We start from the raw sequence: 17,791 nt of genomic DNA, 5'->3' as shown, positions 1-17,791 counted from the left end.
GGTTGTTGGCTCTGATACCAATTTGTTGAGTTTGTGTATAGAATTTAGGAATAATTTCAGTATACTAGGTGCAGAATAGAATAGTGAATCAAACAAGGAACTGTTTTGTGTTTCTAAATATTTCTGTATTCTTAATCTTATTCAAAACAATACAATCTTCTCCTTTATATAACAGGAGAATATAAAACATCATACATGAATCAAATAGATACATCTTCCAAGTTCTATGAATCATAATTATTGTGTTCTCACATATTCCTAAATTCACTGAATATAACAGAGTTCCAGATTCTTCCTCTAAGTCCAAGAGTTAGTTTACTTATCCAACAATGAAATCTAAAATTAAAAGCAAAGGGTTCCTCTTCCAATACATAATTCGATGCTGTCGGAGAACCTAAGCCTCTTCCTCATTCTTTCTTTCTGGAGTTCTGTTTGTTCTGCTGAGTTCGTGTAAGTATGTGGAAGTGGAAATCTCAAGTTCTAGAACCTATAATTTAACATTTAAGACCACAGCATAAACCATTAAGAATCTCCTAATTTTGGGTTGTGTGTAGAGTGTTAGCTTTGATTTTTTTAAATCAAACTCCTGGAAAGTTTAGGGCACTTAATCAGGGATTCCCTACATACATTACCTCGAAAAATTCATTAAGACATCCTTATTAAACAACATTCATTTTGTTCAAAAAGTCAAACACTTTACTAAAAGCTCGTGTAATAAAGTTTAAATGTTTAAAATTTATAATATCTTCAAAAATAGGTTAGGATAATTATAAATTTAACAAAATTCATTATTAAAAAAAACCTCTTTTTAAAAATATATACATATGTATATAAAAATCATTTTTATTTTTATGTATATAAAAAAATATATATATGTATATAAAAATCATAAAAATATATATTTTTATGTATATAAATATACATGAAGAAAGATGAAATTCAATTTAGTACAGTATGAGGGCAATAACTATCTCAGCTGTAATATACCGTCTTAAAGTTCGAAGGATATGTCTTACATTAGCTTTCATCATACTATGGGTGAGCTTAAAATAAGTGATTATTGCTTAAAAATAAATAAGTGGAATAGAATTTAGAAGTAAGATAAGACTTACAAGTGATTAAACTGTTTGGGAAAAATGTAGAATCCTTGAAAAAAAAGATAGCATTCCTAACTTTTTATAAGTTCTTTTTTGTCTTATTACACAAATGGTCCGAATAAGTGCTCATAACTTATAATCCAAAAGATGGACTTATAAACCTTAAACAAACACCCACTTTTTTTATTTCGTGAATACATTACTTATCAATTGAATTTAGTACATTTTTGATAGCAATGACTATATCAGTTGTAAAAGGCGCATGTTTGTTTGAAAAAATTCTTATCAATTTTTATTTATATTTATTTGTTTAAAAAAATAACATTATCTTATGGATATTTTTTTTTGTGTTTATATAATATATAAACGTGTTGTATATTGTAACTAGATTTAATAAAGAACATCAATTTAACAAAATAAAACAAAGGAAATTTTGATATAAAGTTAAAATTGATAGATGTCTGTAAATGAATCCAGAGTTACTTTTTTTTTTTTATGTTAAACTACATGTGGTTGACGTCATTTTTTGAAAAGTTATGTTTTCTTCAGAGAGAAATTTGCGGAATGTGTTAATCTTTCGTCTTTCATAATAAGTATATGATGTGTTTTTTTTTGTTTTAGTTGCGATCTATAGTGCCTCCCCGTCAAAAAGTCATAGGATGTTGTGTTTTTGGAAGTGTTTGGAACATATTCAAGATTCCAGTGGATTTTATATAGAATTAAAAATGGAATGAGTTTCGTTTTTTGGGTAATGATCTTAGATGGGTTCTTAATATGTAGGTTATACGAGGTAAGTAACACAAACGAATAAATCTCTAGTGTTTTCATTTTTAAATAAATATGGATCACGATGCTTTTTTCCGTTATGGCACGATTTTTATCCTACAACAAAAAACGAAAAAACTTATAAAAAAGAACTCATGAAGGAACACGTCGACAAATCCAATAAAAGCTTTGTTTGAAAATAATCCCAAAAAGTGATCTTCCACACTTCACCCCACGTTAAACCAAAAACCTGGACAAGCGCATTTAGTACGTGCATTGATTGTCTTTTTGCTGTTTGCTTTTTGTTTCCTCAATCGGCGTGAGCAAGCATTTTTCTTTCAAATCAAACGCCTCAGTGATTTCAAAAATTAACTACAATTTAGCTTAATTCTTATTCCAAACAGTTTTTATATTTTTTTATTTTTTCCCAATGGTTTCTATACATGGAAACTATTTCTTACTCTCCCCAAAGTCGTATAAATGTATAAGCTTTTATACTTTTAAACACTAAAGAGAATATCAAAAATGTTACAGAGATAAAACTATTAAAAAACTTGCAAGAAAAAAAGTAAACGTTGCCGTCAATGTAGTCAAGTATAAACGTATATGGAACGTATATGATTAACATTCTTGAACAATATATGGAACTGCGTCTTGAAGTGATTCATCAACAAGAATCATTTCAAAAAAGTTAATCAATTTTTTACATAATCCAATTAATACAATTAAAAATGAATGTTAATTTAAAAAAATTCATTACGATCCAAAAAATAAAATTTTAAAAACTACAATTTTATTTCTGTTTATATTTCCTAATGTTTCATGTGCAACGCACGAACTGGAAAAATTATGTTACAAACTAACTAATAGAACACATATGAAAACCCGTATCTAATTCAGGAAGGTGTTTCTTTTTTTATATTTTTTCTAATACTGCCTTTCCCGTGTCACATATATTGATTGTTAGAAAAAAAATTAAGAATCGTCATTTTTAAACATCGTTTTTGAATTTAAACATTTACAACTATAAAAAAAATGTGTGCCAATATATCAATAAAAGTTACTTTAGATCAAAATCATGAATTTTCATGTTTGTTCATCCGCTGAAAAATTACATCGACATGTAAAGAAAAGTAATTACTGTTATCTAGTTCTTATCTTCTTTGCGTTCAGCCTCAATAAGCTTCGAGGCTTTCCGGCTTTCGACTTCAACTGGAATTAAATCTTTCCTGGCACTTCGTTCCTCAATTTGCTTCTTCAGCAAATCTATCACAGTTTGATGGTGCGCAAGTTGATTTTCCATTAGCCTTATGTTCTCCTGAAGATTGGCATTATCCTCCACCAAGCATTTAATTCTTTCTTCCAAAACACTCTTATCGGCGATGATTCGAATGGTTTTTGATGGTGATTGTGAGCCCATTTGTATTAAAAGGGTTTGGGCTTGGAATTTGTAAACTGCGTTAACTGTTCAATGGGTTTATAAAGATAAATTTAAAACTGACCTTTGAAGTTCTTTGTTTTTCATATGGTAAGTATTATTGAGATGTATTAAATGCGTGCAGAAAGTTGTTGGCAAAATCGTGTGGGGCAGTCACATAGTCAGTTTCTTTTTTCTCTTTATAAAAGCATCGAAGAACATTCTTTCGAACAATTTATATATTATACACAAAACTAAAAATTAACGATATGAAAAAATGCTGTTAAATCTCTCATTAGGACATTAGTATTTTTTGTAGAAACCTTAATGCATCTCTATAAATACATTTGATATTTTCTAAAAATTATCTTAATTCTAATTTAAATTAAAAAAATTTATAAAGTTCTCTTGAGTATTTAATAATTTAAATTAGATACATTTTGTGAGATTCTTTTAAGTGTTTTACTGATTTATAGAGATTTATAGAGATACATTAAAGAGTATGTTATGTGACTATGTTTTTACTTAATGAGGTTCTTTACTGTTATTTTTTAAAAGAAAACAATAAAACTAAAAACACAAAAAAAAATGAAGTAGTTCTTCTTTAGAAATTTCATAAATTTCTTTTACATTTTTTAATTGACAATCAACAAAATAGTTTTGTTGATTTAATTGACAATCAACAAAATAATTTTGTTGATTTTGTTCAATCAACAAAATTTTCTATAATCAATTTTAAAATAAAATGGTTTGCTTAAATCAGATGATTTTTATTAACATATTTTCCACCTTGTTTGATCCTTCCTAATATCTTATTTTTCATGAACATCATTACGTGACGGGCTTCCGAATGTTATTCCTCTTTGTGTTCTGCAACAGTTTTAACGTGGCGAGGTTGAAAAATTCGAAAATATCTTCTAGGCAGAATAATACCAATCAGCCGCAAGTTCTTCGAAGAGTTCTGCTGGACACGAATTCAAATGTGTGATTGGTACTCTTTTCTGGATCGAATACGATGACAGTCTTATAGCCATAAGATTTGAAGATTTTTCAACGTATCGAAGAATACAAGATGGTGCTGCCATGTCCTTTAATCTACGTATATTTAATAGAATATCACTATAATTTGCGTTCTGGTTCGGATTATTGACAAGGTGAACTGCTGTTGCTGAGTCAGACTCGACCTCAATATACCGTTGTTCTTCATCGTCCGCTAATTTAAAACCATAATATATAGCCAACAAATCAGTATATAGCGGATCTGCAAAATCTCTAGTATCGTAATATCCAGAAAAAAAATGACCCGACGTACTCCGCATGAGGCAACCAATCGAAGACAAACGAATTTGTTCATCAGAGTGACCACTTACGTTGATATTCAGAATACCAGCGGGAGGTTTATTCCATGGAGTCATTTTTTTACCTACAAGAATTTATGATGAACCAATAAAAAGATCTTTATATATAGATGACTGGCAAGAGACATTGATGTGTAAATTTTTTTAATGGTAAGAATTTTTTCAGCACACTAATTAAGAGTCATTAATAAAGAATAACTTATACATTAAACAATAATAACACGTAAATTTTAAAACGGGAAACCGTTAAAGACAATGGACATGTTAAAATGTCAAAGATATCATAATTTTAGGAAGGTAAAAAGTTACGCGTTATATCGGATTAAATCTTGTCGATGTAATCTTACTCGTCATGTGGTCTTACAGCATACAAATGCCTGTACAAAAATGTTCGATGACCAAAAAATCAAAGATTATATTTTTGTAATCTTTGACTGTGTAAGAACAACAAAATGAATCTTAAAAATTTATTTATTATTTCTATAAAATTTTTGTTCATTTTCAATACACATTATAAACCAAAAAATAATTATAAAGGTTTAATCTGTATGTGACAAAAAATATAATATTTAACACTCTATTATAAAAAATAAAAAATTCTAAAAGCATCGCAAAATAACACACCAACTATTAATGTATTTTTTTTAAAAAGGTGTCTTCATCTGTGAGAACGAATTAAAAAGTCGATTTTAAATTAATTACATGAGTCGTTTTTGGTAAGTGATACATGAACTGTATACACTTGTTCTTTCGAGTTTTCCCGAATTTTTGTTTTTCATTTGTTCTTTTCTAAACCAACCTCAGGTAAACAAAAAATAACGGAAAATCATATTTTTTTCGTTGAAATCTAAATTGTAAATTTAAATTTTTGATGTATGTATAAAACTTCAAAAAAAAAACCGCTTGTCTATTTGTTAGCACTAAATACAATCCTTTTTCCGACGAGATTCCTCGTAGTCACATCTACTTGTTTCCTCTATGTGTTCTAATAGCTATCTTGTACTGTAATGTTTTCGACTATGTTTTATGTACGTGAAATACGATAATCGTCAAAAAGAATTGTTAGGACACATAGAAGTTCAGTTTTGTTTAGTCGTTGTTTTTGTAAACTCCATTTTGAATTATATTTATAAATCAAAAAACAAAATTATATCTATTCTTCAAATGCAAATTGTTTTTCCTTTTTCGTATATTAGATTAAGTTGACTATATTGATTATCTCATGTTTTTTAACTTCTTTTTTATCTAAATTGTGTCTAAGAAAAAAAATTTGCATCAATACCTTAAGAAAATTTGATCTGAGACAATTAAAATTTTTTCATTCTCCTTGGAGAGATTACAGAATGGATGAACATGTAAGGAATAAACCTAATACAAATTAATTCTTATCTTGTTTGGGCCCAGAAGCCTTGGCGGCTTTGCGCCTTTCTGCTTCCGCCTCGAAAGCTTCCCTGATCCTCTCCCTTTCTACAACCTTGTGTGGTTCAAAATTTGAATCATCCATATTGAAATGGTTGAATGCCCTCCGCTCTTCGATGTGCTTCTTCAGCACATCTATAACCGCTTCGTCGTGCTTTTGATGTATCTCCATCAGTTTAAGTTTGTGTTCAAGTTTTGCATTTTCCTCCTCCAGCGTTTTGATAGCTTCTTCTATTAAATGGTTTTCCTTGGTGATCTCGTTGATTTTGACTGTTTGCGAATCCATTGTTATGATAAAAATGAGTAGGAACTTGTTTTGGTGTTTTTTGTAGATGTTTTAAGAATGGATAGTAGTGATTTTTTGGTTGTTCTTAGATTCTTTTATAAAGAGAAAAGATAAAATGATTCCTGGACTTCACACCACGATCTGGCCACAACTGTTCCCACCGGTTTTGTTTAATAAATGCATGCATTGGATGTTTCCCCAATAGTCGCTACAATTAAGATTGTTTTAAAAGTGAACGGTTATGTGGTTTTTCAATTTTTATTATTTTTGAGATTAATTTATATCCATACGCAGTTGGTTTTTTTCTTCTGTTTTCTTCTTTAGTTTGATTGTAATTAACATGAAAAAAGCGTTCAACAAATCTCTACGAAGTAAAAAAGTTAAATTGAATGTAACAACATTTTTACATAACAAAAAACAAAATAAATTCATCTACTTAATTAGATCATATATGTATTTTTTTATTTTTTGGGTTTGTATTTTAACTATCATAAGCAAATATCACAGTAAGTCTAGCGAATAAAAAATAATTTTAAGACGTTGTAGCCATTGTACATATAATAACACCTACATAGTGAAAAATTACAATAGTCTAAAAGTCAAACTGGATTGATTTGCTGTGGTGTTCTTTTATGTGTTCATATGGGCAAACACTAAAAAGAGGCATAGACAAACACGAAATCTCATTAAAAGATTCTCCTAGATATCTTCAAAATTCTAGAAGATTTTATACATTATTTATGATAAAACTAACGATCTTGAAAATCACATCATCTTAATTTATTTTGGTGTTCATTTACGAGTTATTTTATTTGTTTTTTTCTGATTTTTCTAATGTAAGTGTTCAAGTTCGTGATCATGATGTTCCTCCTAAATCTACGAAAATACTTGAATATATAAAGGAAAAAAAAATATTTTATTATGTCATTGTAATACTACAACCGTTTTTCTACCAAATGATTTTTGTTCCACATTGTTAAAATATATATAGTGATACATTGATTAAAATTTTTTTTTTGAAAAACATCCATTCATGAACACCTTACGGAACCAGTAGTTGAAAAAATAAAAAACCCATGCATGAACACCATATGGAACAAATAGTTCAACTATGGTTCAACTATGAACAGTATATGGATCGCAGCTTAAAAATTAGTATATATGTAAATCCCAAGTTTTGATGATGACACACTTTAGCAAGCTAGTATCTTTTTCAGCTTAACATATTGTATTTAGTCTGTTATAGCATGCTATTTTATCATCTAATCCATTCTGCAGGTTTTATATAGACAACAGAACTATAGCAAGCTATTTTAGCTTGACATACTGTTATAGCCTGCTGCTTTGTATTTCTAATCTTGTGTTGCAGGAAATTTTCTATAACAGAATTATAGCGAGCTGTTTCATAACAGCAAGCTATAATAGAGTCCTACCAGAAGCAGAACACTTCAAAGATTACAGCTGTTGACTTCTTCAATTTATAGAACTTAAGGTGTACGTTTTCTAATCTGAATATGAGTTAAATATACATATTATAAGCTCAGATTATTAAATTGAAAACGTTTCCTAAAATCAAGGAAGTTGTTATGATTTAAACTTATCTTTTTATAAACTCTTCCTTATCCCATTTTAATAGGGACTGTTGCTTCAAACGACTTTCTAAAACTCAGTCCACTATTTCTATGGAGTATTATATTGAACTAACAACCTGCAACGTTCACATTGTGCAACGTTCATGGAGGTTTGTTTCAATATAGCCGTTATAGCTTTCAGTATATAAACGGCTTGCTGTTTTCAAGTATAGTTAACAACTCACAATCTTGAAAACATTCTGAAATTCTCTTCTGAGCTTATATCGTGTGTTTGATTCATATCTTATTAGAGAACATAGTTTGAGTTGTAATCTCTTATTGTTATTCAAAGTTGTATTTGATTAGTCACCAAAGCTAGCGGGGTTCTTGGTATAGAACAAAGGGGGAGTTAGATAGAATTAGTCTTCACAAGGTCTGAGGTGCTAAGGTTCGAGGAACAAGGTGAATTCAAGGAGGGAAGCTCAAGGAATTCAGAGGTTCGAGAACAGGTGCACAGGGGACTAAAGTGTCGAGCTGTTTTCTGCCTGCTCAAGGTTTCAGCAAGCTGCTTTAGGTGACTGGGTAAAGGGAGATATATTATTATTCTGTAATTGTTGGATTTTCAGTAATAATATATTCTCTTACCAAGTTGGTAAGGGACCAGGACGTAGACCATTAGACATAGGGGTCGAACCTGGCTAAAATTGCTTGTGTCTGATTTACATTTCTGCACTTTACTGTTTTGCATAATAGCCTGCTATAATCACACTTGATCTGAAAACAGTAAGCTGAAATATTCGGTAAAGTTTAAAATTGTTATTGTTAGCCATTTACACCTATTCACCCCCCCCCCCTCTAGGTGTATTTACACGTGGTATCAGAGCTGTGTTTACTAACATTTCTGTGACAGGAATAGTATAGATCCTATGGCTGACCAATTTCAGGGAAAATCAGACTTTAGAGCTCCGCTCTTGACTGGTTCGGACAACTACAACTGGTGGAAAGGACAAATGGAAGCTCATCTCTCCAGAGACCCTCTCATGCAACGAGTTGTTGAACGAGGTCCATATCAATTCCTTGATAAAGATGGCGAGGTCAAAGATGTTGATGAACTGACTACTGACGAGCTCACAAAGATGGGTGCAAATGGAAAAGCAAGAAGTACTCTCATCAATGGTCTTAATCAAGCTGAATATGACAAGGTGTCATCTCTCAAATCTGCCAAGGAGATATGGGATGCGTTGGAAGCTTATCATGAAGGTTCAAAGGGTCTAAGGAAAGTAAAGTTGGGACAACTAATGAAGGAACTTGGTGCTTTCGGTCTGCAAAAGGGAGAAACAATCAAAGAAGCTCAAGCTAGGTTTCAACTCATTGTCAATAACCTAGGGAGACTTGGAAAGATAATTCCTCAATCAGAACTCAACATGAACATTCTAGCTTCTGTTCCATTCGACTTTCAAGCCAAAGTAACTGCCTTAGAAGCTGCTCACAATATTGATACAATGGATCGTCTAGCTCTCTTTGCTAAATTGGAACAATTTGAGAAAAAGATGCACTCCAAGAAGCATGATGCTCCGGTTGAGAAAATGAAGAATTTAGCTCTTACTGCTGAAAAGAGCAAGCCAGAATCAGATGAGGAATCAGACGAAGATCTTGCACTCCTTTCTAAGAAGATTCAACGGATGATCAACAAACATAATTAGCTGAAAAGGGAGAAAGGCAAGGACAAGGCTAAGTACTCAAGTAGCAGAAAGCCCTCCAAGGAAACAAAGGATCAGAACTGCTTCGAATGTGGAAAGCCTGGTCACTTTAAGAAGGACTGCTACAAGCTGAAGTCAAAACAGCCTGTTGTGTCTAAAGACAAGAAGAAGAAATCTAAAGCACTTCTGACTTGGAGTGATGATGAAGAAGAATCTGCCTCCAGTGATGAATCTGGAGAGGAACTGATCAATCTTGCACTTGTTGGCATGGAGGATGACAATGTTCGAGGACTTCCGATGATGGTCTTGTCGAAACTGACTCCGAGGATGACAACAGTGAGGTTAGTTCGTTCAAATTTGATATTTCTAATGATAATCTTGTGCTAGAACAACTAACCATGCAGGAGCAAGATCGTATTCCAAATGAGGAATATAATTCTCTCAAGGCAGAAAACAGCAAGCTGATTGAAAAGAACAACTATCTTAAGAACATGGTTCAAGAGCTTATGTAGAAGATAGATAAATTCTTTGACTCCAAAGAGCCTACTCAAGCCAGAATTAAGGAACTTCAAGAAAAGCTAGATCAAGCTCAGAGATCAAAATTCTCGAAACAGAAGTATTGAAGCTCAGAAAAGGAATGGGAACTTTTGTTCAAGGAGAAGAAGGTCTAAAATACATGATGAAGAGCATCAAGGTTCCACTAGATAAAGAAGGTGTTGGTCACAACTTCAACAAGAAAGGAAATGCTCTCAAGTATGAAGGAAGGCGTGGCAAACCATACAAATATGCTATGCCCTGGAAGAAATGTGCAAACTGTGGAGGACAAGGACATCTAGCTCAGTATTGCAGAGTCAGGCCTCAAAGACAATATTTCCATAACAGACCAGAAGACAAAACAGCCTACTGGAACAGGAAAGTAGCTTACCAGAATTTCAATGGTCCAAACAGAAGCTACAACAAAAGCTACAACAGAAGCTACAACAGAAGCTACAACAGAGGCTACAGAACCCAGCAACATCCTCAAAGACAGTACTTCCAGAACAGATCAGAAGACAAAACAGCCTACTGGAACAAGAAGACAGCTTACCAGAATGGTCCAAACAGAAGCTACAGAACTAAGCAGCATACATATCCTACTGTGGTCCAAAAGTGGATCAAGAAAACTGATTTTAATGCTATATTTGTTCGTGCTTCTAACCAAAGTGGACCCAAACCAACTTGGGTACCAAAGTGTTGAGTTTTGTTTTCTTTGTTTTGCAGATGTGTATTGCTGCTAAGATCAAGTCTACACAATGGATCATTGATAGTGGCTGTACAAGGCATATGTGTGGAGACAAAACTCAGTTTAAGAGTCTTAAGTTGAAAAGAGGAGGAGGAGTAACTATTGGTGATAGTAAGACTCTCCCTATTCTAGGTAAAGGTAAAGTAGGTAATGACACTGCCTCTATTTCTAATGTTAGATTTGTTAAAGGCTTAAAATATAATTTGCTTAGTGTAAGTCAATTGCATGATGATGGTCATAAAGTTGAATTCTCTAAGGATAAATGTGTTATTACTGTTGGTACTAACCAGATTCCTCTAGTTGCTAGAAGGAAAGGAAATATATATATATCTTAGATTTTGAGTTGCAGAAAACAGCCCGCTGTTTAGCTGCTGTGGATGCTGATCCAACCATTTGGCATAGAAGATTGGGTCATGCTCACATGGACTTGCTTAAGAAGTTGTCAAGCAAGGAGCTAGTGAGGGGTCTGCCCAAATTAAAGTATGCCAAGACCGAAGTGTGTTCAGCATGTCAGCTAGGCAAGCAAATTCGAAGCACTCATAAGGCTAAGAATATGGTATCAACTTCTCAACCTCTAGAACTCTTACACTTAGACTTGTTTGGTCCTGAGGCTTATAAAAGCATTGGAGGTAAGCAATATTGTTTGGTTGTTGTTGATGATTATTCTCGATATTCATGGACTTTATTTCTTCGTACTAAAGATTGTGCATTTGAAGAATTTGAAATTCTAATCAAACATCTTGAGAATAAGTTGAAAACCAAGCTTATAGGTATAAGGAGTGATCATGGAGGTGAATTCCAAAAGGACTTCGTTACATACTGTGAAGAAAGAGGAATCACTCACCAATTCTTAGCTCCAAGGACACCTCAACAAAATGGAGTCGTAGAGCGCAAAAACAGGTCACTTCAGGAAACAGCAAGGACGTTATTGCAAGAAAGCAAGCTGCCAAGAAGTTTCTGGGCAGAAGCAGTCAATACAGCCTGCTATGTTCTGAACAGGGTGATCATTAGGCCTATCTTGAACAAGACTCCATATGAGTTGCTGAGAAACAAGACTCCTAATATCGGGTACTTTAAAGTTTTTGGTTCTAAATGTTTTGTTCTTAAAAAGATTGATAGAGTTGGTAAATTTGATGCTAAATCTTTTGAAGCTATCTTTCTTGGTTATTCTTCAACTAGTCGTGCATATAGATATTATAATTTAGATAAACATACTGTTGAAGAATCTATTGATATTGTCTTCAAAGAACCTAACAATGATCTGCCAAGAGATGAAGAAGATGATGCAGGTATTGATCCAAATGCTTCACCTCAATCTGATGAGAAGAAATCAGAGGAAGCTGCTACTCCAGAATCTAAGCAAGCTGAAACTCCATCTTCACAGACTGTCACTCCATCACAGCAAGCTGGAACATCATCTCAGCCTACTGGAATGACATCTCAACAAGCTGGATCTTCATCTCAGCAAGGTGGAACAGAATCTCAGCAAGCTGGACTCTCCTCTACAGTCAGGAATCTCTACAACATTCTATCTCAAATGAAGCTTGATGGATCCTATGATGATGATGTACCTCCTACAAAGCGGGTTCGAACATCTCATGAAGAAATATCTCAAAAAACTCTGCCCAAAGCTACAAGGACAGTGAAGAATCATCCTCCCGAGTTGGTGATTGGTGACATATCAGAAGGAATCAAGACAAGAAAAGGAAAAGCAAACTTTTGTGCCTATGCTGCTTTTCTAGCTCAAGAAGAATCAAAATCTGTTCAAGAAGCTCTCAAAGATGAAAATTGGATCATGGCTATGCAAGAAGAACTCAACCAATTTGAAAGATGTGATGTTTGGGAATTGGTAAAGCGTCTAGAGAATGCATCAGTTGTTGGTACTAGATGGGTATTCAAGAACAAGCTTGATAAAGAAGGTACTATCACTCGCAACAAAGCAAAGCTTGTGGCTCAAGGATACAACCAGCAAGAAGGAATCGATTTTGATCAAATATATGCTCCGGTTGCTCGCTTGGAATCAATCAGAATGCTCTTGGCTTATGCATGCTACAAAAAGATCAAGCTGTTTCAGATGGATGTGAAGAGTGCTTTCCTAAACGGCCTGCTGGAAGAGGAAGTTTATGTAAAACAGCCGCCTGGTTTTGAACATGAACAATATCCAGACTACGTCTACAAGTTGAAGAAAGCTCTTTATGGATTGAAACAAGCTCCTAGATCATGGTACAAGAGGCTCAGTAAGTTCTTAATTAAGAATGGTTTTGTACGAGGCAAGATTGATCCTACTCTATTTACAAAATCTCTTAATGGTGAAATCCTAGTAGTCCAAGTTTATGTTGATGATATTATCTTTGGGTCTACTAATAATGAACTTTGTGAGTGGTTTTCGAAGTGTATGCATAGTGAATTTGACATGAGCATGATGGGTGAGCTCAACTATTTCTTGGGTCTTCAAATCAAGCAAACTTCTGATGGTATCTATGTGCACCAAGGAAAGTATGTGAAAGAGTTGCTGAAGAGATTTGGATTTGAAAATGTCAAGTCAAAACCCACTCCAATGTCTCAAACCAGCAAGCTGTTTTCAGATGAATCAGGTAAAAGTGTTGATATAACACGATATCGAGGTATGATTGGATCTTTATTATATCTAACAGCCTCTAGGCCTGATATCATGTATAGTGTATGTGTTTGTGCACGGTTTCAAGCTAATCCAAAGGAGTCTCACTTAAATGCTATTAAGAGGATCTTTCGATACTTAAGTGGTACTATTAATCTTGGACTTTTCCATCCTATTTCAAATACATTTGATCTCGTGGGGTATAGTGATGCAGACTATGCTGGTTCTCAAACGGATAGAAAAAGCACTAGTGGTGTTTGTAATTTTCTTGGTTCTAGCTTGGTATGTTGGCAAAGCAAGAAGCAAACATCCGTAGCGCTCTCTACAACTGAAGGTGAATATCTAGCTGCGGGGAGCTGTTGTTCTCAAATACTTTGGATGGTGCAGACTCTCAAGGATTTTGGAATCAAATGTGACAAAGTTCCAATTTATTGTGACAACACTAGCACAATAAATATCTCAGAAAATCCGGTTCTTCACTCTCGCACAAAGCATATCGACGTTCGACATCATTACTTGCGGGATAATGTGGCCAAAGGAAAGATCAGTCTTGTGTATGTTCCTACAGAGTATCAGCTCGCTGACATTTTTACCACTACACCATAGATGTACTTACGCAACGCCAAAAAAATGTTGGAAAAAGCTAAAAAAATGTTGCCGTAACCCTGAAAAGGGAAACAACAACACTTTTTTGGTGTTGCCTTCAGCACCGCTGCCGTAGTGACATGTAGCAACACTTTTGCAACACTATGATTGTGGTTGCAATATTTACTCAAGGCATCACTTCGTTTCACCTATAACAACATTCAGTAGTGTTGCAATAAAGTCTGGAATTCTCTGAAATATGGGCCCCACATGTGGGCCTCATTGGTGGGCCCCACATGTGGGCCCCATTAGTTTTTGCAAGACTTTTAAGCATAGATACTGCGCCATTCTTATATCTACTAAACACTTTTCTAAGAAACTGACAGTAAATGCTTGTAAATTGGATTGCCCATAATGTTAAATACAAATTTGTTTGCACAACATTCAAATACAAACCATTCAGTACCAAGCCAAGCAATTTACACCAGCATTACCCTACACCCTTAACTTAACTACACCTGCTTCTAGAAGAACAGTTTAACTATCATCCAACATTAGCAAGCAACCCTTAGCTAGTTCTAAAGCGATACTCCTACTTCACATCGACCTCTAATAACATGTGATCATCCTTGTAATAGCAGGCCATGAACATCTTCAGTTGGTCCTCATAAATTACTACCCATGACTTTTCAATTTTGTCCTACAAAATAAATGCACAACCACGTCAAAAAATAGATATGCATGAAGTTGTATAAGCTTGGCATGTGATCAACTAAATTATAGAATACTCATGATTATGAACTTGTTAACTTTTCCATCGGTCTTGTACTTGCAATCTGCCTTTCGCTTACGAGTCTTGACAAAGAACGCTCCATCTAAGTTCCAATTAACCTTCATTGCTGGATCCTTTGCAACAGGACTGGATATCAACAGCTCTTGGTAAACCGTGCATGGGAACATTAATTACTTTTATGAGAAAGGAAACCTAGCATAGATTATAAATGTGAGACGGGGTCAAAAACTATCAAGGTAAGACTACAAGATTGAGGCCAGATGATTTAAAGCTTGGGCCACGTGATACCAGTGATAAGAAAATGCCAATCTAAATAACACATCTGACAAGAAACAACAAGAAATGTATAAATGTCCAATGGTAATCTCATCAAGGCAGACTTGTTACCAAAAGAGGGAATGTAATACTTAACTGCAAGCAATGACTTCATGATGAGATGAAGATGAATATTAAACCAGTTAGAATCTGCTTGAGTTCTCAGACTGTGCTGAGAGAGAAACTGGGAAAATTAGATGTTACCTTCTTAACATCAGCATCTTGTATCTTCTTGGGAATGTCATCATAGCCCTGTATATATTATAAGACATACATTAACTTTTATTGAATCATATCTGAGGTATAAGCATATCGAATTATATGTTCTGAAAATTTCAGTCTTGTATATATAATAAGCATAGCCTCGTTTATATAATAAGACAGTAACATAATTTTAATAATATATAGTTACTAATTCATATGTAAAAGGCCATCAAAGGCAGAAGCAAGTGTAGGAATAGGGTAATTGCTTGACAACCTGAGTAACTTCTTCTTTTGAGGCTTCACAGGCAGAAGCAGGTGTAGGAGTATCGATGCCTCAATAATAGGATGATCACATGCTATTCTTCGGGTCCATCGAAAGATTATGAGGCTTCAAGTCTCTAAATTACATACATAAATAATCATAAGCATAAAATCCCAAAAATTAAACAATACAGAATAACACATCAAAGGAATGGCAATAACAACGATTAGTTACACTTGTCCAACACACCATGACCGTGACAGAAGGCAACCCCTTTACAAAGTTTATACATCAAGGTCTACATCAATAATTAAAAAAAAACAATCAGAAAATATTTCAATCAAAAAACAAAAAAATTCAAAACCCCCGAAAAACCAATCAGAGAAACATTTCAAATAAAACCCATGTAAAAAAACCAATCGAATTGAAGATACCTTAACAGTGGGCAAATGAATGTTCTCTCTTGTTTGACGAAAAGACCGAATGAACTTCTTCAAATCAGTGTCCATGTACTCAAACACCAAGTACAAAACCATATCCCTCGTCTTACTAATCCCTTGTTTCACATCCATCAGCCTATTAAATCATAAACAACATGTACAACAACAACAAAAACCCAAAATGAAATCAACAAAACCCAATTAAAACCCTAATTGAATTAAAACACTAGCCAATAGATTGGTTAAAAAAATTTACTTGATCGACGATATGGGCATCGCGACAGAGCATACCCAACAGCTTTTCTCTCTCGCTATGTACACTTTGTCGTAGGCTCCTTCCCCGACCTTTTCGAGCTTTTCGAAAGCATCCATTGCAGAAACTATTATGTAGGAGAGAGTGCGTGTGTTTTAAGCTTGGGTGTATGTACATGACTATGTTAAATGTTTGTTTATTGGGCCTTGGTTAATTTTTGTTCAAACACAGAGCGGTAAAATCCCCGCGCGCGGCTGCAAATATTTTCACAAAGTGGCTCATTTATTGTTATTTTATAATATTAAATTTTCTATTAAAAAAATTAACTATAAAGTTAATATAAACATATTAAATTTATAAAAATGTCATAATTTTTAGAGTTTTGCTCTAATAGTAAACTTTTAAATTTAAAAAAATAAAATCGAATATTTTTTAAGTTTGATTCATTTTGTAAAATAATTTTTCAATTTAATTAGTTACTTTCTTAAAATTTTGGCTTAATTCAAATTATTAAAAATATTATAATTTTTTAAAATAACATGACTCTGGTGACCAATGTGTTACCTTTAATATTTTAAGTTATACTTTTCTCAAAATTAATGCATTTTAAAATATATAACTATTTATTTTATTATTATTATAATTAATAAAATAATTTTAATGGCAATACTTCATCGGTGTTGCAATGTGCAACATTTTTTAAACATGACAGAACATCCTATCTATGTATACAGCAACATTAGAAACACAATGTTACCGTAAGCATAAATATTTGACCTACTACAACGTTTTTCAATGCAACACATGTTTTTCATGTTGCGTAAGTGCATCTATGGCGTAGTGTACCAAGCCTCTGCCAGAAGAAAGATTTCTCATCATTCGCAGGGAATTGGGTATGTGCACTGTCTAAATCAGCAAGCTGTCACAGGTAAGTAGCTTACTCCTTTGTATTTTCCTTCATCCTAGCACGCTGTTATGCATGTGTCTTTTCAGATATGTAGTTGTTGGCAATCAACACTGGTCTCCGTGCATACTTAATGTTAATCATACATATCTGTGCTCCGTGTTTTGTGCTTAATTTGAATTTTGAAATTATTTGTTATATATCATGTTTATCTGCTACTTACTAGATTTAATTTCCAAATATGATTTATTTTCTTAAGCCGGGTTTTTATCTTATCAAGTCAAGTATTCCCCGAAACTCTCCTACTTCTTCGGTAAAAAGATTTTTTACGGAGCTTTATTATTCATCCATTTGGGAATATCTAAAGCCACCTACATATTCTCCGCACAAGTCTCCAAAGGGTTTTATTTTCAAAGCGGCAGTTGTTCTCGTATCTCTCTACACTCTCAATCAAGCTCTCTCTAGAACCCTAACAATGGCGAAAACACGAAACACCGCTACTCCGGCTTCCAGTTCCAGGAAA

The 17,791-nt window shown here is 33.5% G+C and overlaps 1 protein-coding gene across 5 annotated transcripts; it reads right to left on the bottom strand.

Moving 5' to 3' along the window:
• Nucleotides 1-14,483: 14,483 nt before the first annotated feature.
• LOC135146724 (cyclin-dependent kinase B2-1-like) lies at nucleotides 14,484-16,542 on the bottom strand. Of its 5 annotated transcripts, none has more exons than XR_010286276.1 (4): nucleotides 16,368-16,542; nucleotides 15,684-16,247; nucleotides 15,410-15,457; nucleotides 14,484-15,082 (listed from the first exon to the last, which is right to left on the bottom strand). XR_010286276.1 is itself a non-coding variant. In XM_064082720.1 (4 exons), exons 1-4 carry the CDS (start codon nucleotides 16,481-16,483, stop codon nucleotides 14,984-14,986), a joined length of 405 nt encoding a protein of 134 aa, XP_063938790.1. In that variant the 5' UTR covers nucleotides 16,484-16,542; the 3' UTR covers nucleotides 14,484-14,983. The 5 variants fall into 5 exon arrangements, 2 of the variants coding, with proteins under 2 accessions (XP_063938790.1, XP_063938789.1); XR_010286277.1 differs by having other exon boundaries at nucleotides 14,484-14,797; XM_064082720.1 differs by having other exon boundaries at nucleotides 16,106-16,247.
• Nucleotides 16,543-17,791: the final 1,249 nt, after the last annotated feature.

The sequence above is a fragment of the Daucus carota genome, chromosome 8, assembly GCF_001625215.2.
Source record: "Daucus carota subsp. sativus chromosome 8, DH1 v3.0, whole genome shotgun sequence".
Classification (NCBI taxonomy): Eukaryota; Viridiplantae; Streptophyta; class Magnoliopsida; order Apiales; family Apiaceae; genus Daucus; species Daucus carota.
The sequence above is the reverse complement of the archived record's forward strand: the minus strand, read 5'-3'. Positions and strand labels throughout refer to the sequence as shown.